Here is a 21,892-nt window from a genome sequence, read left to right as displayed (position 1 = left end):
TGAGATCTAACCTTGCTAATCAGTCTCCCATGGGGAACCTTGTCAAACGCCTTACTGAAATCCATATAGATCACATCTACTACTCTGCCCTCATCAATCCTTTTTGTTACTTCTTCAAAACCTCAATCAAGTTTGTGAGACATGATTTCCCATGCACAAAGCCATGTTGAGTATCCCTAATCAGTCCTTGCCTGTCCAAATATATGTACATCCTGTCCCTCAGGATTCCCTCCAACAACCTGGCCACCACCGATGTCAGGCTCACTGGTCTATAGTTCCCTGGCTTGTCCTTACCACCCTTCTTAAACAGTGGCACCACGCTTGCCAACCTCCACTCTTCCGGCACCTCACCTGTGACTATCGATGATACAAATATCTCAGCAAGAGGCCCAGCAATCACTTCTCCAGCTTCCCACAGAGTTCTAGAGTACACCTGATCAGGTCCTGGGGATTTATCCACCTTTATGTGTTTCAAGACATCCACCACTTCCTCCTCTGTAATGTGGACATTTTGCAAGATGTCACCATCTATTTCCCTACAGTCTATATCTTCCATATCCTTTTCCACAGTAAATACTGATGCAAAATACTCACTTAGTATCCGGAGTGGGACCATTCGTGCAGCCGATTTGGCGCGACCCATTTAGGCACAGAAGTGTTTGTAGTTATTCAGTAGTTTGTATTTATTATTAAAATAAAATATGACCCATTAAAATGCCATCAAAATTTTGTTGTCAAAATGTGGAAAGGAAAAGTGCTCATACGACGGCTATATATACGTTTTTGATAGATATTCTGTTGATAAGATAACAAAGTTTTGGAGATGTATTTACCTTGTTTCTTTCATTTTTATTTCTTTTTAACATTTTTACTGAAGAGGATAAACATTATTTTTCTTTTTATTGCTTTCATCAATGGTTGTAACTAAGCCTGAAAAGGAATAAATATGAGCTGCACCGAATCAATTCCGTGCCAAAATGGGTATGCGCCAAAACGGGCTGCGCCAAACCGGTTGTGCCGAATCACTCATGCCAAAGTGGCTGCATCAAATGGTCCGACACCCTTTAGTATCATTTTCTGCGGCTCCACACAAAGGTTGCATTGCTGATCTTTGAGGGCCCTATTCTCTTCCTAGTTACCCTTTTGTCCTTAATGTATTTGTATTTGGATTCTCCTTAATTCTATTTGCCAAAGCTATCTCATGTCCATTCTTTACCCTCCTGATTTCCATCTTAAATATACTCCTACTGCCTTTATTCTTTTCTAAGGATTCACTCGATCTATCCTGTCTATGAGGAGAAAGTGAGGACTGCAGATGCTGGAAACCAGAGTTGAAAAGTGTGGTGCTGGAAAAGGGCAGTAGGCCAGGCAGCATTCGAGGAGCAGGAGAATTGACGTTTTAGGCAGAAGAATGGCTTATGCCCGAAACGTCGATTCTCCTGCTCCTCGGATGCTGCCTATCCTGTCTATGCCTGACATATGCTTCCTTCTTTTTCTCAACCAAACCCTCAATTTCTTTAGTCATCCAGCATTCCCTATACCTACCAGCCTTTCCTTTCACCCTAACAGGAATATAGTTTCTCTGGATTCTCGTTATCTCATTTCTGAAGGCTTCCCATTTTCCAGCCATCTCTTTACCTGTAAACATCTGCCCCCAATCAGCTTTTGAAAGTTCTTGCCTAATACCATCAAAATTGGCCTTGCTCCAATTTAGAACTTCAACTTTTTGATCTGGTCTATCCTTTTCCATTATTATTTTAAATCGAATAGAATTATGGTCACTGGCCCCAAAGTGCTCCCCCACTGACACCTCAGTCACCTGCCCTCCCCACTCTGCTTTGTTGCATATTCCAAAGTTTGACTTGGAGGACGATAACCTGAAGATCCGAGGCCGAATGTCCCTGACCGCTGAAGTGTTTCCCAACTGGGAGGGAACATCCTTGTGTGGCGATTGTTGCATGATGTCCATTTGTCTATTGTTGTAGCATCTGGTTGATCTCAACAATGTACCATGCTTCGGGACATCCTTGCCTGCAGCATATGAGATAGACAACATCGGCTGAGTCACATGAGTACATGCATGCATGCATGTGGTTGGTGGTGTCCCCATGTGTAATGGTAGTCTCCATGTTGACACTCTGACAGATCTTGTAGCGGTTGCCATGACAGGGTTGTACGGTGTTGTGGTCAATGTTGTCCTGAAGGCTAGACAGTTTGCTGCAAACAGTGGTCTGTTTAAGGTTGGTGGTTGTTTAAAGCGTGAAGTGGAAGCGTCTTGGGAAGGTGCTCATCTTCATTAATACTGTGTTGCAGGCTGTGAAGAACATGCATAATTTCTCCATCCCTGGGAAGTACTGGACATGAAGGGTACCCTATCGGTTGCATCCTGAGTCTGTCCCCTGAGGAGGTCATTATGCTTTCTCACTGTGGCACGTTGGAACTGGTGATCAATGAGTTGAGCATCGTATCCTGTTCTTATGAGGGCATTCTTCAGTCCCTTCAGCTGTCTGTCGCATCCCTCTTCATCTGAACAGATCCTGTGTATGCATTGGGCTTGTCCATAGGGGATGGTTGTTTTAATATGTTTAGGGTGGAAGATAGAGAAGTGTAGCATCGTGATGTTATCATGGGCTTGCAGTGCAGTGAGGTACTGAGGTGCCCATCCTTGATGGAGGTGCATGTGTCCAAGAATGAGACAGACACTAAAGAATAGTCCATGGTAAGTCTGATGGTGGGATGAAACTTGTTGATATCACTGTGTAGTTGTTTCAGTGACTCCTCACCATGGATCCTCAGGAAGAAAATGTCCACAGTATATGTAGTGTATAGTGCTGGTTGGAGGTTCTTGCAGAAAACACGTCTTGTTTGAATTTGTGCATGAAGGTGTTCGCATATTGGGGTGCAAATTTGGTCCCCATGGCTGTTTCATGTGTCAAGAATTGGTTGTTAAACATGAAGACGTTGTGGTCGAGGATGAAGCACACATGCATGCACAAACATATAAGTCTATAGGGTGAATTTGCATTTGCAGAATTGTATTTGCTGATACATTCTATTTTTGCTCAAAAAGCACACAGTCTGCAGGCAGTCAATGCAGACAGTCAATCCATTTGACATTTTATAGATTCTTACTTTGGAAATAGAACCAGTCTGACTCTAACCTCACACTTTTAATGCATTGTCTGAGCTGAGATGTCACCTTTTTTAAAAAACCTTAAGTTATCTCGGGAATGTGACTTGAAAGAAGTTCTGGGATTTACATATTAATGAATCGAAACCTGCAACCTGTTTTAAAAACTGAAAGACTTAATAGCAATCTTGATTTGTTCAATATATCATATCAGTTGCATGACACTATGATCTTGTGCTATAAATTCTGTGTCTTATGATCCTGCTGTACTAGCTACCTGACAAATGAGCAGCGCTCTGAAAGCTAGTAGTTCCGAATAACCCTACTGGACTGTAGCCTGGTGTTGTGTGATTGTTAACTTTTTCCAATCTTTAGTCTATTATAAGTCAAAGTATCGATGAGAAGAAATACAAAGTTCTCCAAACTGTGTTTTAACCACAATCTCTGTCGACCATCACTGCTTCACACTGATATTTCCTTTACCCATCCAAGCATTACTTGCTTCTCTGAACACAATTAGAACTTGGTTTCCATTAGTGGCAAATCATGGGTAATTTTGTCAGGGAAATGTATGGTTTTTGCAAACTATTTTGAAATCTTGTCAATAACAAAAGTGTCTAAAATATGCTTCTTTCTATTTTAAAGGATGACTACAATCCCATTCATGGTGGAAAATGGAGTGTGGCAAATTTGAAACTTTACCTGGAGAGCACACGAGGAAAGAAGGTTACTGATAAACTATTTGATGAAATCCACTGGATGATTGTACAATCACTCAAAGCTGTTGCTGTGAGTATAACGTTGAGACTTGGTGGCTATCCAGCAGAGATAAATGGGGTGAAGAAAAATGATGAAAAGGATACTGGAACATAAATCTGGAGGAATTTTAACCCCTAAGAGCTCTCTCTCTCTCTCTCTCTATGGATGCTGCATGACACATTGTGGTCTCCAGCATTTGTTGTTTTTAGTACAAGTTACAGCATCTGCAATAATTTGCTCCTCCTTAGAGTGGGTTGCTTTGAGTGAGATGATGTTTGAATACGTTTTTAAAAATTAAACTTGAATGTGATCGACTTCCAATTCAACAACATCTGATTCAAAGAGGCAAGACAAGGGCAGGAAACCAAGCCACAGTCCATCTCATGCAGATATACCAACTGGGATGTTAGCTAGGAGTCCCAGGTATTTGACCCTCAGCTTGGTGAGTTGTTCCTGATCAAGGGCTTTTGCCTGAACCATCGATTTTCCTGCTCCTCAGATGCTGCCTGACCTGCTGTGCTTTTCCAGCACCACTCTAATCTTGGTGAATTGTGGTTCTAGCAGGTCACTCTTAATGAACAACATTTGGAAGAATCACTGTGGGGAGCAATGTTCATCTCCAAGTGTGGTTCAGTACCACAAATGCTGACTAAACTAGCTGAAATGTTAGGATAGAGAATACAGACATTGTTTACCCTATTCTAATTATGGAAACCTGCGTTAATTGGATAAACGTTATTGTCCTTTTCCCAATGCCATATGCTGACAAGAGACTTAAAAGCACTGTCTTGTTCTTTTGCTTCACAATGCCATTGTTGGAGTCAGAATCTATTGCACTGCCATAACATCAATCTCATGTCGCAACCATTCTGATTGTTTCTCCAACATGGCTCTTTCCATTTTGAAAGCTGGACCCACATTTATTTCTATTAACAGTAAAATTGGTCTTCAAAAAAGATTTTTGTCTTCAAATGTAAATTGTGATAACCTTCAGAGATAAGGTACCATCATGAGTCATATTTGGTGTGACATCACATGCCCAACAGAAGGTAACCTGATACTTCCTTCTATGAATAGTTGCCAAATAAAAGTCATACAAATGCTTTCTCCCTTGAATAATTGATTATCCTTGATTCTCTAAAATATGATTAAATCATATGCCTGTCAGTGTTTGAGTGTTTCTAAACATTTTGCATAAAGTATTTGATGCCCACATCCCAAGGGCTTCCTATTGCTTTGTATTACTAATAATTGTAGCATGGCAAAGTGATCTCCATTTAATGGTAAGTCATGCATAAAAGACAGAAAATAACTTATGTATGAATTGTTGCCCACCTTCTTGGCTATTTGTTCGTGTGACATTTAATCTTATTCTTTCTTATTCTTACAGCCAGTCATGATCAATGATAAACACTGCTTTGAATGTTACGGCTATGATATAATAATTGATAGCAATCTGAAGCCTTGGCTTATTGAGGTAAATAGCACGGAATAACTGAAGATTTATAATGTATTTACACTATTCAGTGATTTATAACTGCGTTATTAACTGCTCAATTCATTTGCTGAGAAAGAAATATGGATATTGGTTCATAACAGCGCATATTACACAATGAAACAAACTTGTTTCTCCTCCACAATAGGAATGACAGTGGTCTCTGACTTCCTTGAAGATCAAAATCACCTTATAATAAGGATTTTAAAGGAGGCACAAGACAGGATACAAAACAAGTGAACCTTATGATTCATCCTGTATGTCAGTTTCATTCTGACCTCTGGGTTGATCAGTAATACAGGAGGCTAAGAAATTATTTCCCTAGGCCCCATCCATTCTGACATCATGAGGCATGTTTGTGACAGGACAAGATTATTTTCCAAATAGAACTTAATGGCTTGTGAATTGGATTGCGATTCAATATATGCAGGTCCCAACCGCTTTTTTTACCCTCATTTGTTGAACTCCTGACTGACGTAGGCACCAGAGTGCATTACTGGCATGTTTAAAATACAAAAGTACCAATGAAGTGGTTCACTATAGTTATCACTGAAATGGTAAATGAGTTTCCGTACATTTGGGCAGGTGGAAGAAAAAGATCCCGCAGGAGAATTTGTCAGAGCCATTTTTGGGCATGCTAGGGGAGGGAATTAACTTTCCCTTCATGTCCAAATTAGCAGACCATGCATCAAAGCAGTCTGAGAGCATGAATAATGTCAAGATCCATTTGCATGCTTTCAGTCATGTATTGTACCACAGACAAGTGTCATGCCAATCAGGGCATGCCACACGGAGGTGACTGGAAGCATTCTTACCACTGTTATTTGTTTTGGGTTGTCCATAGGGGCTAAATTGGTGGCGCTACAAAGACATTGTGACTATTCTGAAAAATAATGAGGCATCATTGCAGATAAACAGTAGTATCCAAATTACAGGATTTACATTTAAAGTAGGGGGTTAAAATCTAAAAGTGGTGCAGGAGCAGAGGGACAAGGTTTAAACATGCACAGGTCATTGAAGGTGGAGAGACCAATTAATAAGCGTACAGTATCCTTGGGGACTCGTAACGTCAGCATTAGTGACCCTGCCTCTGAGTCACAGAACTGGGTTCAAGCCCTACCTGCACCAGGAGTATGGAATAACATCTCTGAACAGGTTTATTAGAAAATACTAATAATGCCCTCATATTTATTAAGGGTATAGAGTACAAAAGCAAGGAGGTGATGTTGGTTGAACTTGTTAGACGTCAGCTAAAGTAATGTGTACAGATCTGGTTGCCATGTTGTAGGAATTGTCATCGGAATCTGTGCAAAGTGATTTACAATAATGGGGAGGCTCTAGGGATAAGAAACTTCAATGATGATGGTAGATTAAAGAAGTTGGAATTTCTACCTTGTAGAGAAGAAGGATTAGAGCAGACATTGTAGACATTTTGAAAATCATGAGTGGGCTGAATAGAGTACATATGAGAAAATGCACAGATGTCATGAGAGAAAAAAAAAATCATTCAGAGAGTAGTTAGGAAATAGGATGCACTCTTTGGGAGTTTGATGGAGCAGTTTCAATTGAGGCATTCAAGAGGGCACTGACATTTGGAATTGGCCACTTTTGGAGTATTGTGTGCAATTCTGATCTCCCTCCTAAAGGAAGGATGTTGTGAAGCTTGAAAAGGTCCAGAAAAGATTTACAAGGATGTTGCCAGGGTTGGAGGGTTTGAGCTATAAGGAAGGTTGAATAGGCTGGGGCTGTTTTCCCTGGAGCATCAGAGGCTGAGGGGTGACTTTATAGAGGTTTATAAAATCATGAGGGGCATGGATAGGATAAATAGACAAAGTCTTTTCCCTGGGGTTAGACAGTCCAGAACTAGAGAGCATAGGTTTAGGGTGAGAGAGAAAAGATTTAAAAGGGACCTAAGGGGCAACTTTTTCACGCAGAGGGTGGTGAGTGAATGGAATGAGCTACCAGAGGAAGTGGTGGAGGCTGGTACAATTAGAATATTAAAAAGGCATCTGGATGTGTTTATGAATAGGAAAGGTTTGGAGGAATATGGGCCAAGTGCTGGCAAATGGGATATTTAGGATATCTGGTCAGCATGGACAAGTTGGACCGAAGAGTCTATTTCCATGCTGTACATCTTTATGACTCTAAGAGGGGAAGAAAATAGGAGATTAGCATGTGATAATGATGCTCATTCAAAGGGCTGGTGCTGGCATAACGGGCCAAATGGCCTCTTTCAGTGCTGTAAGACTTCTGTGAGATACATTATTGTTTTCCATGTATCTACACTCTGATATGAGTGGTTATATTAAAAAAAAGGGAAATGGAGGGGAGGGGGAGGAGGAGAAGAAAGAATAAACTGGGGTAGCATTAACAGCAGTCTGTACAGGAAAGCATATATTTATTTGAGAGCTGTGCCCAATCTCTGTACAGCTGTGATTACCCTCAGTGACATATCACTCGCCTTGCTCAATAACCCCATACCCAGTGAATAGATAAAACCACATTCACAACATAGAAATTAAAACGTGCAATCTATGGCTCTATGACCCTCATAATTGCTCAATTTTTCTGAACAAGACTTTATAAATAACTAATCTCAGACATCAAGTTTATATCTTAAACAAAAATTAACAATTTATTATTAATAATGTAACTCCAGCAGGACATAGATGAACTATAAGGCAATCTTATCAATGGGGCAGCATGGTGGCTCAGTGGTTAGCACTGCTGCCTCACAGCACCAGGGTCCCAGTTTCGATTCCAGCCTCGGGTGACTGACTGTGTGGAGTTTGCACATTCTCCCCGTGTCTGCGTGGGTTTCCTCTGGGTGCTCCGGTTTCCTCCCACAGTCCACAGTCCAAAGATGTGCAGGTTAGGTGAATTGGCCATGCTAAATTGCCCGTAGTGTTAGGTGCATCAGTTAGGGGAATGGGTCTGGGTGGGTTGCTCTTTGGAGGGTCGGTGTGGACTTGTTGGGCTGAATGTCCTGTTTCCACACTGTAGGGAATCTAATCTATGATCTAAGCCCATTCTGTCTTGAGAACCAACCTCAGTCACAGACCAATTGACAAATAAGCACACACACAGTTAAGAGATAATATATTTTTAAAAATAAAATGATCTTAAATTGCCAGTTTGATAACAATTTCAATGATGAATACCAAACCTTCATGAAATCTGATAGGTTATATTACAGGCAGGTAGGATTCCATCTTGCTGAAATTGCGAAGTAACAAACAGCTTCTGCAGACCTCAGGAGACTTTTCCTAATTTCTTATAGACTGAGGTTCTTTTCTCAGAATCTTCAACAAGTTGATAACTAAAGAGAGCAAAACCAAAAAAACCTGGCCCAACACCTTCCAAAGCAGCACTCCACCTCCTGTACTACCTTTATTCCTGATGAAGGGCTTTTGCCCGAAACGTCGATTTCGCTGCTCGTTGGATGCTGCCTGAACTGCTGTGCTCTTCTAGCACCACTAATCCACTCCTGTACAAAAACCCAGTCAAAAATCAGTTCATCCTTTAGTTTCTCTTTCTTATTCAACATTCTCGGTGATCGCCTGGCTGGTACCGGTTCTCCCTTGATTGACCAATTCAACATTTAATAGGACAGCTGCTGAGAGGATGTTTCCCTTTGTGGAGAAATCAGGAACTAGGGGGCTGAGTTTAAAACAAATAGATTTCCCATTTAAGGTAGAGATGAAGAATAATTTCTTCCCCAGAGTGCAGGGAAGGCTAGATAATTAAATATATTCCAGGCTGAGTTTGCCACATTTTTGTTCGACAAGGGACTCAAGTGTTGTCAGGAACAAGCGGCAAAGTGCAATTAAGGTTACAGTCAGATCAGCCATGAGCTTATTGAATGTTGGAAAAGGCTTGACATGTCATATGACCTGTTCTTGTTCCTTTTTTTAAATGATCTTTTGCCTGTCTTGTGGTTGCATTTGTCTAACCTAATGCTCCTACGCAATGCTACCCAATGACTGCAGCATGGCTGGTGGAAGGTTGCTGACTTTACTAGAGGAGATTACACAAAGACATATAGGATGATCTTGAACTGCTATTCCCCTGAGTTAATGCATCAGAGATCTTTGTAATTTATTGCCACATGCATTGAAGAATGCTTTGACATTCTGATCCCTTACAAGCACTTTATCCACGGACACGTTTGCAGCAGTCCGAGAGTGCATGGCACCAATCTGAGCTTGCATGGCAAAAAACATGGATGGTATGACCTCTTTTTGAGCTTTCACTACAGCAGTGGGACAATTGGTGGAACTTAGCATGGGAGACAGGAATCTCATTGACAGATCTGGAAGTTGACAGGATTCCTGAACTGGCAAGGAAGTGCCGGCCAACTGCAACATGTAGTGGTCAGCCAACTGGGGATAGTGACCCATGGGCCAATACAATTCTGCAAGGCAGGGATGGGCTTTTTTGCTATTCTTACTGATAATTGTGCTTCCAGTGCCTGTAGTCACCTTCCTTGGGGTTACTCCTTTCATGCATCAAACATTGCAATTCCCATTAAAATCCAAAGGCTATGTTATATTCTTTATAGAAAGAACAGCTTTAATCTTGTTCCATACTAGTAGGATTATCTTTCAGACTGTCAAGCAGTACTCCACCTGACACACACACACTATGGTAATGATGATAAGTCCCATGCTCAGTAACTGACTTTATCCAAAACTTAGGCCTGTATGTTGCAAATATTGTTATTTTTGCAAATTGGTTTCTTCCCCGATGCAGGTGAATGCTTCTCCTTCACTGGCATCCAGCACAGCTAATGACCGAATCATGAAATACAATCTCATCAATGACACGTTAAATATTGTTGTACCTAATGGCGAGATCCCAGATTGTAAACTGAACAAAAATCCATCCAAAGAAGCTCTTGGAAATTACATTATCCTGTAAGTTATTCACAAATAAAAATTTAAAGTGTTGGATTACTCATGTAAAAATTTTAATGAAATAATAACTATCACAAAACTTTTCAAGACAAAGTACAGAATAGTTAAGGTTTATACATCCCGATGTATACCTTGAAAGTCCAAGCCAATTCTATTTATTTTTTGTTCTGCATCCAATATACACAATTTAAATATAGCCTTGCTAGATAGATATTGAGGAACACTTTTACAAGAAAATATGACTTGATGTTGAAATGGAGACGGTGGCATACTAGGAATGTCATTAGATTGGTCATTTAGGTTTCTTGGATGCAAGCTGGAGTATACATTGTAGTCATCTTAAAGTCATTTGTTCTTGATACTTGGTTAAATGCTTTCTTAGATGCTTCTTGTCTATGGTTGTTTCCATTATGACTAGGTCCCAAAATGCTCTCAGAACCTCCCTTGCGACACTGATTCCAGTGTGTACTTCCAGCAGTTTACTTTAAGTCTTTATTTCTAAGTCAATGATCAGTATTTTGCAGTTGTTAGAGGTATTCCTGACACTGTAATAGTTTTAAATAGGTCTGGATTGTAAGGAGTCTCTCCTTTGGTAACGCACCTCCCCCAGGAACAATGCATTAGTTCTCTCTGCTTCGTCTTGAAGTAGATTTGCATTTTTAAGCTGTTTACCTTGTCTCAGTCAAATTTGCAACAGTTCCAAACAGTTGAAAATTTTAAAAAGTTATTGCTTCAAATAAAGGGGTATAATCTTGTGACCTTCCTATATTATTCCAAGCAAGATGTGTAATGATAGTAATATTATGGCTATATTCAGTTCAAATCTGCATTCATTAGTGTTAGACAATATTGAATTGGAGCCATCACTGACCAGTGTCTATTAGGAATTCAATGATTACCAACTGGCATTGACAGAACATCAACTTTTGATTGTCACTAAGAGAATGTCAACCGACAGGCACTGAGATTAATCTAAAGCAAGAGACATTTTGCATTTTAGCGAGTTTTGAGAAGATTTGTAGCTCAGGTTGAGGTTTTGGATGTAGTGTTGCTCGTTGAGCTGCAAGGTTCATTTCCAGATGTTTCATTACCCTACTACATACGGACCAAATATTGAACTACAGAAGCAATCATCCCAACACCCACAAACGAAGCTGCATCAGAACATTATTTCAATGAGCCAACATCCAAAACATTTTGCATTTGACTGAGCCAGGGGAAAATTTGCACAACTTGTACAGCATTGTTAATAGAGTACAACAAAATACTTCACAGAGGAGAAAATTAATTCCAATTAGCAGTGGCAAAAAAGCTGGGAAGATTGACCAGAGACATTATTGACAGAGTCAGACTTGGTATTTATCGAGAACATTCCAGAATATGAGGCCAAAATACTCAAAAGTGGGAAAGAGAGAAAAGGAATGTACAAGAGGCCTGAACAAAGCTCATGTGCTTACATGTGGGACTAAAGAAGATTGCACAGGTAGGAAGGGATAATGACAGGATTCATAAATCAAGACAAACATTTGAATTAAATTAATAGATTAAGGCAGTGCAAAACAAAGTGTTGATTTAATTGTAGTATATGCAGGATAGAATTTAAGAAGGTGAAAAGTATTTGAGTGTTATGGGATGAAGGCTTAAGACCATAAGATCACAAGACCATTAGGAATAGGAACAGTATACCGATCAGTACTCCAAGTCCATCTATTTGAGTGTCATCTGCAAATTCAGCTGCAGTACTCTTTATCCTGTCTCCGAGGCATTAATGAAGATTATAAATAGCTAGGGCCCAGGCTGGGGCGTACCGTGTGGCACGCCACTCACTGCCAACCAGGGAGGACCCACTTATCTGAACTCTCTTATTGGTTGTTCAATCCTCAATCCAAGTTAATAAATTAGCCTTCACCCATGTGATTTTAGGTTCTGTAATAACTTACTGTGCATGTACATATATATTGAATATCATTTATTGCAATTTTGGTTTAATTTTTGAGTTAGTAATTGGTGTGCTTTCTGTGTATCTGAAATTAATAATTAGATTGTACATATTGTAGCCATGGTAATTTATTTTAAAATCGTTTTTGAAGGCCTGGCTGGAGATTGAATGTATGTGTGTGCACCACTAATGGTGTTGTGCAATCCAGCAGGAAAAGTAACGGGGCCTCAAAGTTTGATACAGAATTCTAGAACTTTTGTTCTTAACACTTAAGGGAAATGCCCATGACTTTGAGAGGGAGGCTTTAGGTTTCAGCTTTATTGAGTTTTGAGCAGCCTGCTGAGATTATTGGAATAGGATATCTCTGCAGTTGCAAAGAGGAAAGGAGATATAATGAACATTCTCCCTGTGTCTGCGTGGGTTTCCCCCAGGTGCTCCAGTTTCCTCCCACAGTCCAAAGATGTGCAGTTTACGTGAATTGGCCATGCTGAATTGCCCGTACTGCTAGGTGCATTAGTCAGAGGGAAATGGATCTGGGTGGGCTACTCTTCAGAGGGTCAGTGTGGACTTGTTGGGCCAAGGGGGACCTGTCTCCACAGAGCAGGGAATCTAATCTAAATCTGCCCTGCCGTTCAGGAAGTTCATGGCTGATCCAACATTCCTTACATCCACTTTCTTGACCTTTTCTCCATGATCCTTGATTCCCTTACTGATCAAGAATCTCTCTCAGCCTTAAATATAAACAAGGATTCGGCCCTATAGTTCTCTGTGGCACGGAGTTCCAAAGACTCACTAATCATCAGAGAAGAAATTCTTCCTCATCACAGTCGTAAAGTGGCACCTCTTTATTTTGAGGCTATGCTTCCTGATCCTCGACTCTCCATGAGGGGAAACATCCTCTCAGCATTTATTCTGTCAAGCCCCTTAAGAATCTTAAATGTTTCAATGAGATCACCTCTCATTTCTTTGAACTTCAGTGAGTAGAGTCCTAACCTATTTAGCCTTTGCTCATAAGACAATCCCTCCATACCAGGGATCATCCTGATGAGCTGCTTCCAATGAAATATTATCTTTACATAAATAAGGGGACCAAAACAGCTAAAGTAAAACTTCCTAACTCTTATACTCCAAACCCCTTGAAATAAGGACCAACATTCCATTCCTCATTACTAGCTGGACCTGAGTGCTAGTACCCCCAAGTCCCATGTGTTGCAGCTTTCTGCAGTTTTTTTTCCATTGTTCTCCCTTCTACAAACAATTTCACATTTCCCCACACTATACTGCATGTGCTAACGTTTTGCCCACTTACTTAACATATTAATATTTCTCTATAAACTGTGTTTCCTCCTTGCAACCTGCCTTTCCACCTATTTTTGTGTCACCTGAAACTTTAGCTAAGTATATTCACTTCCGTTATCCAAGTCATTGATATATATTAAAAACAGTTGAAGTTCTTGTGGAACCACACTGGTCACAGGTCGCCAACCTGAAAAAGAAACCACTCAGTGCTTTGTGTCCATTAGCCAATTCTCTGTCCATGCAAATATACAGCACCATGGGTTCTTATTTTATGCCTTAACCTTTTGTAAGGTACCTTGTTGAACAGCTTCTAGTTGTCCTTTGTCCACTCTGGTTGTCACACTTCCTTGAAAAACTCTAATAAATTAGTCAGTCACGTTTTCCCTTTCATGAAGTAATACTGACTCTGCTTGATTAGATTAGGACTTTCCAACTGTGCTGCTATCACTTCCTTAATGGATTCTAATATTTTTCCAACCACAGATGTGGAGCTAATCAGGTAGTAGTCCTGGTTTTATGCCTCCCTTTTTGAACAGGGGTGTCACATTAGCAGTTTTCCAATTCTCTTGTCCTTTTCCAGAATCCAGAATTTTTGGAAAATTACAACCAATGCATCCACTATCTCTATAGCAACCTCTTTTCGGATGCTAGCATGATGGCCATCAGGGCCCGGAGACTTATATGTCATTACACCCATTAGTTTGTCTAATACTATTTCTGTAGTGATGGTGATGGTTAATTCCTCCCCCGTATTCTTTAGTATTAATGGGACATACAAAGTATCTTACACTGTAAAGGCTGATGCAAAATATTGATTTAACTCCTCTGCCATTTCCTTGTTCACAAAACTGTTTCTCCAGACTCATTTTATAAGGGGCCTTTTGCCTTAAATGAAAGTTTCAGATTCAGTAGGTATGATGGAAGTGTGGAGATCAACAGTGTTATTGGAGGTAGAAAAAGATATCTTGGTATGGATAACATATTTGAAGTACAATTCAAGATCAGATAGGACACTGAAGGCACATAAAGTTGACTTCAACCTGAACCAGAGAAGGATCAGAGTTAGGGGCTAGGATGTGGAGTCTTTTGTGGAAACCATGCAGGATGGCTTCTCGTTGGCCAGTATTAGTAATAGCTGTGAAGCCAAGAGACTTCTGAAGAAGTATATTTGATGTGAAATGTGAACTCTATTTCTCTCTTGGTAGATGCTGTCAGATCTCCTGAGCATTCCAACACTTTGTATTTTTATTGACCTTAGTGGTAAGAGAGATAGAGCTGGATATCATCTGGGTATCATGCATTTGTATATTGAATCCTATTGACAACATTACCAAGAGTAATACCTCCTGACTCAGAGCTCCCCTCTGAAATACATTATTTTGTTGAGAGTGTTTGACAATGATTGGGAAAATCCTGTTGAAGTAGTCCTGGTGTCAGTTAGCACTTGGTACCATTCAAACTATGAACAGTCAAAACAGCATACATGGTAAGTTGAGATATATAAGAAGGCCTTCAAAACTGTAACTTTAAAAAGCAATGTGGAATGAAACCAATTTTGAACTCCATCTGCAGGGATGACTTGGATAGAATATCATGTGAGGTGGTCTCCTCATTCAGCCATTCATAAATCCCTTCTGTTGAGAAAACAAAAAAAATCAACAAAAGTGATGACAATGTCAAGAAGCCATAAAGCACTCTGCTTAGCCAATTCATTTGCCTGAACAATACCATTAATAACTTAGTAAGATTATTTAGAGTCATGTTCCTGATCAAGTAAAGCAATTGAGACTGACAGTGTCTATAAGCACTTTTTAGAATGACATCACCTGCCCAGAAGTGGATGGAAACAGGTCTCTTGATATGTTTATCTCAAGATTGTAGCCCTACAAAGTGTTCAGTGACACCAGTGGATTTAAAAGGAAAGATCTATGGTTCAATGCTACTTCAAATATTTCCCTGATTTAATCTTCTACCTTTTAATTGAATTTGCTTTGTTTTGAAAACACATGCATAGCAGTCAATGTGTTCCATAACATTATAGTAAAAGCATAAGAAAAATTCAAAAATTCATAAATTTTCAGCTAAACAAATAGCTGTTTTAAATTTGAAAGATGATCTATTTAAATCAAATTCATCAATTTTGTCTTTGCTTCTTTGTCAGCTATGAAGAATTAGCAGTGAATGAAGGAGCGGACCGTGACTTAAAAAATCGCCCAGGCCAGTCATTTGGTTCAAAAGTTGGACGAGCAAAAGATTTTGGACGACCTATCAGCATGACTTGGAAATAATATTTAAAAAGTGGAAAAACCAGTTAAACTGCACCAATGCTGTTCATAAACACAGCTGTTCTAACTGTGCAAAATGAATGATGTGATTTGCTGTTTGCAATTTTTTACACTATTCGCTGAGTTTTTTCTGTCTGGCACTAATTCAGGTTGATCTCTCTCTTCAGCTTTCTTGTCTTTTCGTGTTAATATCTTGATGATTTTGATCAGATCACCCCATAATCTTCTAAATTCTAGAGAAAACAGGCCTAATTTGCATAATGTCTCCTCATAACTTAACCCCTGTGAAGTCCAGGTATCATTTTTGTAAACCTATGTTGTTTTCCTCCAAGGCAATATATTCTTGCTAAGGTATGGTGCCCAGAGATGGTTACATTACTCCAAGTTGGGTTCTAACCAGGGTTTTGTATAACAGCAGCATAACTTCTGCATCCTTGTACTCCAGTCCTCTAGACATAAAGGCCAGCTTTCTTGATTATTTTCTGTACCTGTTCATAACATTTTTACTGACTATGCACCTGAATGCCCAAAGTCTCTTTGGACATCTACTATATTCAATTTTATACTATTCAGAAAGTACCCTGGTCTATTCTTTCTCAGTCCAAAATGGATAACCTCACACTTGCTTACATTGAACTCCATCTGCCACATTTTTGCACATTCACTTAGTCTATCGATACCCCTTTGTAATTTATGCTGTCATCTATACTGTTAAAAATGCTGCCTAACTTTGTATCATCAGCAAATTCTATGCTATCATCCAACATAGGTGGTAATGAATAACCTGAATAATTGAGGCCCTAACACAGTTCCTCGCAGGACACCGCTGGTCCAGCCAATTTAAGTACCTATCCATTATCCTTACTTTCTATTGCCTGCCACTCAACCAATTTCCAAGCCATGTCAATAATTTGCCCTCAATTTCTTGGAATTCTACCTTAATTAACAGTCTCTTTGGGACTATATCATGTGCCTTCTTGAAGTCCACATAAGCAACGTGAGTAGACATAACCCTGTCCATTACCTTAGTCACCTCTTCAAAAAATTAAATCAGATTTGTCAGGCTGTCCCTGATTAACCAAAATTCTCAAGGTGTGCAGTTAACGTAAACTTGATTATAGTCTCCAACAATTTTTCCATCACAGATGTTAGGCTAACTGGTCAGTAATCCCCTGGTTTATCTCTTTCACCCTTCTTAGAAAGCATAGTTGCATGTGTATTTTTCCAGTTCAGAAAGGCGATGCCTGAATCTAGAGAATTCTGAAAAATCATAATTAGGGTATCCACAGTGTGCTCCCCTAGTTCTTTTAATACCTTCAACGGAAACTGTCAGGGATTTGTCACTTTTTAATGTTAATTTTATTCAGTCCCTGTTCCGAATCCACCATTAATCCCAGGAGTTCTGGAAAGCTCCGTTGTAAATTCTGAGGCAAAGTAGTTATTCAATATTTCTGTCATTTTCCAGTAGTTATTACCAATATCCATACTTACAGACTTTAATGCATTGCACCTGACCACCTGCTTTCTGTTTATATAACAATAATATTTCTTTTTATTGATTTTGATGTCCCTAACACATTTCTTTTCATAATCTCTTTTTGTAGTTGTTATAAGTTGCTTTGTGACTCTTTGATGGTCTTTGTATCTTTGCCATTCAGCTAGATCAGCACAAGGAAAATTTACAGCCCAGGAATAGGCCCTTTGGACCTACAAGCCTGAACCGATCCAAATCCACTGACTAAACCTATCGCCCAATTTCTAAGCATCTGTATCCCTCTGCTCCCCACCTACTCATGCATCTGTCCAGGCGGACCTTAAATGAATCTAACGTGCCTGCCTCTACTACCTCTGCTGGCATCGTGTTCCAGGCACTTACCACCCTCTGTGTAAAGTACTTTCTGCATGTATCCCCCTTAAACCTTTCACCTCTCATCTTGAACGCATGACCTCTCATTGTTGAATCCCTCACCCTGGGAAAAAGCTTATCTCTATCCACCCTGTCTATACCCTTCATGATTTTGTAGGCCTCAATCAAGTCCTCCCTCAATCTCATTTTTTCTAATGAAAACTATCCTAATCTACTCAACCTCTCTTCATAGCTAGCACCTTCCATAACAGGCAATATCCTCATAAACCTTCTCTGCACCCTCTCCGAAGCATCCACATCCTTTTGGTAATGTGGCGACCAGAACTGTACACAGTATTCTAAATGCGGCTGAACCAAAGTCTTGTACAATTTTAACATGACCTGCCAGCCCATATACTCAATACCCCGTTCGATGAAGGCAAGCATACCATATGCCTTCTTGACCACTCAATCCTTCCAAGCAGCCACCTTCAGGGTACAATGGACATGAACTCGCAGATCTCTCTGCTATTCAACTTTTCCCAAGGCTCTTCCGTTTACATTATACCTGTAGTTCACTCTAGAATTAGACTTCCCAAAATCACCTCACATTTGCCTGGATTGAACTCTATCTGCCACTTCTCCGCCAACTCTCCAGTCTATCTATATTCTCCTGAATACTTTGACAGTCTCTATGCTTTCTGCTACTCCACCAATCTTCGTGTCATCTGCAAACTTACACACACCCTGCACACCATGTGACTTCATTTTGTCCATTAGTTTACCATGGGGAACCTTATCAAACACCTTACTAAAGTCCATGTATATGACATCCACAGCCCTTCCTTCATCTATCGACATGGTCACTTCTTCAAAGAACTCGATTAAGTTGGCAAGGCATGATCTCCCCCGCACAAAACCATGTTGCCTATCACTGATAAGCACATTCTTTTCCAAATATAAATAGATTTTATCCCTTTGTATCTTCTCCAGCATCTTTCCCACCACCGACATCAAGCTCACTGGTCTGTCGTTACCTGGAATATCCCTACTACCCTTATTGTACAGGGGGACAACATGAGCAACCCTCCAGTCCTCCGGCACCTCATCTGCATTTAAGGAGGCTACAAAGACATCTGTCAGGGCCCTAGCTATATCTTCTCTCATAGTCCTCAGCAACCTGGGATAGATCCCATCCGGTCCTGGGGATTTGTCCACCTTAATATCCTAAGCCTACCCAACACATCTTCCCTCCTTATGTCAATGTGATCCAGCATACACAAACTTCTATCTCTAATCTCAACATTGATCATGTCCCTCTCCTCAGTGAACACTGATGCAAAGTAATCATTGAGAATCTCACCCATTTTCTCAGGTTCAACACACAACCTTCCTTCCTTATTCTTTAGTGGACCAATCCTTTCCCTAGTTACCCTCTTGCTTCTTATATAAGAATATAAGGCCTTGGAATTCTCCTTAATTTTGCTCGCTAAGGTTATTTCATGGCCCCTTTTAGCCCGCTTGATTCCTCATTTAAGATTGGTCTTACTCTCCCGATATTCATCCAAGGCCCATTCTGTTCTTAGCTGCTTGGACTTTATGTATGCTTTCCTTTTCCTCTTGGCTAGTTGCACAGTTTCTCCTGTCATCTATGGTTCACAAATCTTGCCTTTCCTATCCTTTGTTTTCAAAGGGACATGCCTATCCTGCACTATCTTCAACCTATCTTTGAAAGCCTCCCACATATCAAATGTGGACTTCCCTTCAAATAGTTGCTCCCCATCCATATTTCCCAGCTCCTGCCAAATTTTGATATAATTGGCCTAGGCCCAGTTTAGTACTCTTCCCTTAGGACCACTCTCATCTTTGTCCACGAGTATTCTAAAACTTACAGATTAATGTTTTATTTTTGCATTGTTGTAAGCTCTTTGTTTTAGTTTTATACTGTCCCTTGTCTTTTTCGTTGTCCATTGCTGTTTTTTTCTGTGAAGTGGAGCTTTTCCCTCTCAGGAGTATAAGCTGGTTTTATATTTTATTCAATGTTTCTTTTAGAATCCTCCACTATTCTTTAGTTGTTTATCCATCAGCAGATTTTCCCAGTTAACTGTGGATAGTCGCTGTCTTATCTCATTAAATTCAGCCTTAGATAAAGTAAAACACAGGTAGCTGCTTCATGCTTGTTGCTTTCAAATGCTACATTGAATTCAATCATATTATGATCACTACTTGATAAATGTTCACGCAGAATTACGTTACTAATTAAATCCTGTTCATTACTAAATCCAATCCTGCTTGTCCCATTGTTGGATCTGTAGGAAACTATCCCGGACACGTTTCACTACCTTTCTGACAGGTGCTTGTCTGCCTCTCCCAATCTATGTTAAAGTTAATATTCCCCATTAATATGACCCTAGTTTTGCTATGCACTTGCCTAATTTCTACATTTATACAATCACTTCAATAAGGCCTATTATAGTTTTAGATCCTTTGCTGTCTGTTTTACTGTTCCTCAGTTTCACCCACACAGTCTCCACTGAATGCTTTGTCCCTCCCTCACGACTAAAATAATTTTGAATCTAATCCAGGTGGCTATTCCACCTCTTTTGCTTTTTACCTGTCCGTCCTGTAAATCTTATCACCTGGTATATTTAGTTCCAACCCTGACCCATCCTGCAGCCATGTCTCAGTAATGGCTACTTTCTCTTAACCTCTAATTTGAATTTGTGCCTGCAGCTCATTTAATTTATTCCTTATGCTCCATGCATTTGTATATAGAATACTGTAACTGATGCTTTATTCACCTGTTTATTATTTCTCTCTTTTTGTTTAATCAATATACTTCTTATAGTACCTGCCATACCTGAAGTACTATCTGAACTCTTAAACTTGATCAGTTTTAACTGTATCACTATCACTGACTGTCCCTACAGCTCGGCTCTATAGGAGGATTTTCATTTCTACAGTACCTTTCATAAACACCAGGCATCCCAAATTGTTTACAGTTGATTAAATATTTTTAAAGTGTAGCTGCTGTTAGAGAAATGCAGCAAATTCCCAAAATATTCCAATGTGATGACCAGTACATCTGTCTTTGTCATACTGATTGAGAGAGAAATATTAGTAGAATATCTCAGAAAACTCATCTACTCTTCTATGAAATTGTGGCTTGAGTTTTTTTACATCCATGTATGAGGGCAAATAGGGCCTCTGTTTAAGATCTCATCTGACATAACACCACTGACAGTTAAGCACTCCCCCAGTTCAGCAGTACTACACTGGAATGCCAGCATGATTTTTTGCTCAAATTCTGGAGTGGAACTTGAGACAACAATCTTCTAATTCAAAGATGAGTGTGCTCCCAGTGAGCCCAGTGAACGATGCTCCCTAAACTTCTGTGTCTCTTTATTATTTAAGACTCTCCTCAAAATCTTTGTCCTTACCTAATCTTTTCCTCAACTAATCCCATGTGGTTCAGCGTGAAGCAACTTGTGATATTTTACTAGAGTAAAGATGTTAGATAAATGTAAATTGTTGAAGTAAGAAACTGTTTACAATGGTCAAATAAAATTCACGTTCTGATTCTGGCGAACTATTTTAAGAAAAAAATTTAAGAAAATTTTGTGTGAATATAAGGGTTATCAGATCAAAGATGAATGATTATTGGATTAGCCATGATCTCACTGAATGGTGAAACAAACACATGGGTTAAATGGCTTACTTTTGCTGCTACATTTTATGGTTTTATAAACACTGGCATTACATTTCCAAAAGATAGTATTTATTATTCATTTAACAAAAAAAAAGAACTGCAGATGCTTGAAATCAAAAACAAAAATAGAAATTGCTGAAAAAGCTCAGCGGGTCTGGTGGCATCTGTGGAGAGAAAGCAGAGTTAATGTTTTTGGGTCCAGTAACCCTTCTTCAGAACTGATGGTAGCTAGGTAAACTTTGGTATCTATGCAGAAGTTGGGTTGGGGAGAGGGGAGATGAGTAAATGAGAAGTGGAGCCCATAGACAGAGAAACAGTTCGATAGATGAAGGCTGAAAGAACAATAGATGCTGTAAATCAGAAACAAAAACAGAAATTGTTGGAAAAGTTCAGCAGGTCTGGTAGCACCTGTGAAGAGAGATGAGAGTTGATGTTTCGGGTCTGGTGATTTTTCCAATAATTTCTGTTTTTGTTTCTGAATAGATGAAGGAATGGGTAAAGGCCAGCCTGGGAG

The 21,892-nt window shown here is 39.7% G+C and overlaps 1 protein-coding gene across 1 annotated transcript in view; it reads left to right on the top strand.

The window, feature by feature from the left end:
• LOC140458124 (polyglutamylase complex subunit TTLL1-like) overlaps positions 1-21,250 on the top strand; it is a 77,572-nt gene extending 56,322 nt beyond the window's left edge. Inside the window, exons 7-10 of the mRNA XM_072552231.1 lie at positions 3,776-3,919; positions 5,280-5,366; positions 10,137-10,300; positions 15,700-21,250. Coding sequence (XP_072408332.1) covers positions 3,776-3,919; positions 5,280-5,366; positions 10,137-10,300; positions 15,700-15,826 — 522 coding nt within the window. The 3' untranslated portion in view covers positions 15,827-21,250. The remainder of the gene's footprint in view (positions 1-3,775; positions 3,920-5,279; positions 5,367-10,136; positions 10,301-15,699) is intronic.
• The last annotated feature ends 642 nt before the right edge of the window (positions 21,251-21,892 follow it).

Source organism: Chiloscyllium punctatum, chromosome 32 (genome assembly GCF_047496795.1).
Source record: "Chiloscyllium punctatum isolate Juve2018m chromosome 32, sChiPun1.3, whole genome shotgun sequence".
In the NCBI taxonomy this organism is placed as follows: domain Eukaryota; kingdom Metazoa; phylum Chordata; class Chondrichthyes; order Orectolobiformes; family Hemiscylliidae; genus Chiloscyllium; species Chiloscyllium punctatum.
The sequence above is the reverse complement of the archived record's forward strand: the minus strand, read 5'-3'. Positions and strand labels throughout refer to the sequence as shown.